Raw genomic sequence first — 4,172 nt, forward strand, 5'->3', positions numbered from 1 at the left:
TCTCCCTTCCTCTCTGTAAAAAGTCAATTAAATATATTTTAAAAAAAGAAAAAAGAAAGAAAGAAAATGAAGCTGTTTGGCTCTCACCTAGTCAAGCTGACTGTGGAGCCCCCACTCTCACCCTTGGGGTAGGGGCCTGGTTAATGTCACAAACAGGAAAAGTTCCCGGAAACGGAGCCTGTGGTGAAGGGAGGTGGGCGTGGGCCGGGGGCTGATGGCGGCACTGCTTTTCTGTGGGCGTGTCCGTATGGGCGTCTGCGGCTGCACAGGGTGTGGAGGGGGTTCCCTGTGTGCACTGGGTGCACAGGCTGGGCTGGGACTGACTGGTGCAGGGCCTGGCCTGGACCCTGCACTTCCATGCCAAGGGCGTCCTCCCTGATCTGTCCTCAGCAGCTAGAGGACAGGAAGCGTGGGAAACAGCCGAGGAGCAGGGCCAGCCGAGGTCACACACAGTATCAGGGCTCCTGCCTGGCTGCCCGTGTGCACCTGGCCAGGAGACAGGCTCTGACACACACGGCGTATCTCCTGACCAGGTGCAGAAGGGCACACAGGCAGGGGACACAGCGGGAGCAAAGCCTCCCGGGCGGGAGCAAAGCAGGCCTGTGAAAAGCAGCCACCATGCCAGCAGGCAAGTGGATGTCCTTGTTATTCCCATTTCACGGAGGGGAAAACCGACGCTCAGCAACATTGAGCCCCCAGCTTGGCAGTGGTCGATCAGGGACTTCAATCTGAGCTTGTCTGAGGTCAGCATCATCCCTGGGGGAGGCCGGACAGGCCTGGGCTTGGGGTGTTGAGTGGAAGAGGGTTTTTTTGAGAGATGGACGGCTCGATGGAGGAGGGAGAAGGAGAGTGGGGTAAGCAATGACCAGGCCTGGACTTGGGAACCAAAATATCACATTCCACTGGGCAGAGGGGGAGCCCTGCCCATAGTCCAGCCTCCGGTAAGGCGCCAACTGTGGAGACAGATTTCTGGAACTCAGGACCCAGCCAGACTCCTGTCAGGGTTCTGGAACCTCAGCCCTTGGAATTCTAGACTCTCGAGGCCTTCCAGGTTCCAGAACTGGGAGCTCATTCAAATTCCAGAACCTGGCCCTTCACAGCCTAAACCTGCCCGCCCTCGGGCCATGGAATCCTGGGTTTGTCCAGCAAATCTGGGATGGGAATCTGAAGTCCATGCCTCCCATGAGACACAGAGAGGGAGATGGGTTCCCCCAAGGACCACACAGTGCTGCTCTGGGCCTGGGGCTGGGATGGGAATGGTCCCCTATAGGTTAGGGGCCCTGTCAGCTCTCCTGGCCAATGTGGGAGGGAAGGGAGGCCTTGACAGGTGCCTCTACTGGCCTGCTCGCCTGGGAAACTTGAGACCGGTAGCTATCACCTGAACCCATGTGAGGGGGGACTGGAAACCACAGGCTGTGGCCAAAGGGAGTCATGCCAGTTTCCAGTCTCCCCTAGGCCATGGGCTCTGGGTCACAGGTTTGATCCCAGACATGGGAGATATGAGGATGTCTCAGGGTGTGCATCCCGGGTGAGCGAGTGGTGCAGGAACGCCCACAGGAAAGTGGGGACAAGGGACCATGAGACCCAAGAGGGGCTGACAGTCATTCCAGGCAGAGGCCAGGGCAGTGGCCGCAGGCGCAGCCCCAGTCCCCAGGAATGTTCAGAAATGGCACATACCAGCTCTCGAGGGAGGAGGGAGAGCATTGTCCCAGGAGGAATTCAAGTTCCAGTGAAATCTACGATAGCAAAGTGCACACCCCTGGCCCGGGCTGGAGGACTAAGGCCCCCGGCACCATGGGAAGCACGCCCTCCACCCCGCCAAGGTCACCCCGCCTCCCCAGGCCTTAGTTTCCCCACTTGAGGCCCCGCCAGCACCAAAGTGGTGGTGGCCTTGGCGCTCAGCCTGGGAGGGAAGCTCAGGGCAGCTGTCAGGAGCTGGATAATTTATGAGACGAGATAAGGAGCCGTGGAGTCTGAGGGGCTGGGCCAAGGCCCCACTATGGAGATGGGGAGTGAGGCTGGTGGCCACCTGCTGGGCACATTCACAGGGGTTGAGCACCTACAGTGTGCTAAGCCCTGTACCCAGATGAACTCATTCCCTCCATGAGCCCCATTTCTCAGGAAGGGAAACTGAGGCTCACAGTGGGGACACGGGGGGCCCAAGGTCAGCGAGAGGGTATGTAGCAAAGGCAGGGTTTGAATCTGGTCTGACCAACTTTTTAGAAAATTTTATTCTTCCTTAGAGAAAATTATAACTGTGAACCCCCACACCCACCTGGCACCAGCTCCCATCGAATGGGCAGAATTTTTAATCACGAACGCACATAGGTAATGAGGCCGGAGTTTAAATTCCAGCTCAGCTTGGGCTGAGCTGTGTGACCTTGAACAAGTTAGTTAACCTCTCCATGCCTGTTGCCCCTTCTGCAAAGAACAAAGGACTTTTATGAGCTTTAACTGCCTGGATCCTCCGTCCCTGTTCCTCCCGCGATCCCGCCTCCCCACCTTGGCCCACCAGGTGCACCCTCACTTCCAACACAAAGATGACTGTGGTATGAACCTGGGGCAGGAGGCTGGGGGCCTGGATGTGGCTTTATATCTTCCCTGGTGCGGCCTTTTTGGGAACTGGGAGCTGTTTTCTGAATGTTCTCTCTCTCTCTCTCTCTCTCTCTCTCTCTCTCTCTCTCTCTCTCTCTTTGTATAGCAAAGGTGGAGATTTATTGAAGAACAAGTACAGACTCCCACGTGGGGAGGGGGACAGAGTCCTCTCAATGTTCTCATTTTATTGCTACTTGCCGTCCCCTCATCGGCTGGTTTGTTCACACTGGGCGTCAGCCAAGCCCAGATGTTCCTCTGGTTTCTCCCCCAGCCCCACGCCTGTTAGCAGGTCCCTCCTGTTGCCTTTTATAGCCCATCCCTGGGGACCTGTGGCTCCAGATGTTCTGTTTTTTTGTTCCCAGAATGAAACTGGATTTGTGGGTGTATTACTTATTATAAAAGCGATGCCAAGAAATGGGGTGAGGGCGTGGGGGATGGGGGGGGAGAGAATCCACATGATTTCAAAAAAATAAGTAATGAAAAAAAATAATCCACACACTTTCAACCTGTGAGAGGAAGGATCTCCCTAAAATACCAGTGGGGTGGGGCCTCACTCTCGTGCATTCGTGAGAAATTATGACCCACGAGGCTGACCTCAGGGCTGGTACGAAAGCCAGTGAGCTCTGGCCGACCACTAGCCTCCCTCTCCACGCTGGATGCGTCCTGTCTTACTGTGGCTGAAATCTGTCCTGGAAGCTGCAGTCCACCAAGGGCTTGGATGGGAGACCAGCAGGGAAACAAGCTCGGGGAGAAGAAAGCACCTGCTTGGGGTCATGCAACAGGTGCCAGGGCTGGAGTTCAAACCTGGGGCTTCTTGGCCCTTCTCTTCAACCCAACAGATACTAACTGGTGTCCCCCAGAAGAGACAGCCCAGGTCCTCACCTCGCAGGTCACTGATTCTAGGGCAGGACAGAGCTAGTAATAGTAAAGCCTATGAGTGCAGAGTGAGGTAAGTCAGGAAAGGCATCCTTAAGGAGGGGTTATTTGAGTTGGGGCATTGAAGGTTGTATAGGAGTTCACCAGGGCCACTCTGATTAAATGCAGAATGAATCACCAGCAAATCATCTCTCTGCCCCCACCAGGTGTGCCAGGGCCAGTGCCAGCAGCACCCACAGCCTCAGCCTCAGCCCAATGAGGCGGTGACGCTCCGACCCTGCTCCTCCGCCATGTGGGCCAATGACAGTTCTCTGGGCCCCTGTTTCCGTCCAATGAACATCACGCTAGAGGAGCGGCGCCTGATCGCCTCCCCCTGGTTTGCTGCCTCCTTCTGCCTCGTGGGCCTGGCCTCCAACCTGCTGGCCCTGAGGGTGCTGGCAGGGGCCCGGCAGGGCAGCTCCCAGGGGAGGTCCTCCTTCCTCACCTTCCTCTGCGGCCTGGTGCTCACCGACTTCATGGGGCTGCTGATCACCGGGGCCATCGTGGTGTCCCAGCACGCCATCCTCTTCGACTGGCACGCCGTGGACCCCAGCTGTCGCCTCTGCCGCTTTATGGGCGTCGTCATGGTCTTCTTCGGCCTGTGCCCGCTGCTGCTGGGGGCCGCCATGGCCGCAGAGCGCTACCTGGGCATCACACGGCCC

General features: G+C 57.1%; 1 protein-coding gene across 1 annotated transcript in view; it reads left to right on the forward strand.

The window, feature by feature from the left end:
* The first annotated feature begins 3,464 nt into the window (after positions 1-3,464).
* TBXA2R (thromboxane A2 receptor) overlaps positions 3,465-4,172 on the forward strand; it is a 2,868-nt gene continuing 2,160 nt past the window's right edge. Inside the window, exon 1 of the mRNA XM_005858852.2 lies at positions 3,465-4,168. Coding sequence (XP_005858914.1) covers positions 3,762-4,168 — 407 coding nt within the window. The 5' untranslated portion in view covers positions 3,465-3,761. The remainder of the gene's footprint in view (positions 4,169-4,172) is intronic.

Source organism: Myotis brandtii, unplaced genomic scaffold, assembly GCF_000412655.1.
Source record: "Myotis brandtii unplaced genomic scaffold, ASM41265v1 scaffold122, whole genome shotgun sequence".
Classification (NCBI taxonomy): Eukaryota; Metazoa; Chordata; class Mammalia; order Chiroptera; family Vespertilionidae; genus Myotis; species Myotis brandtii.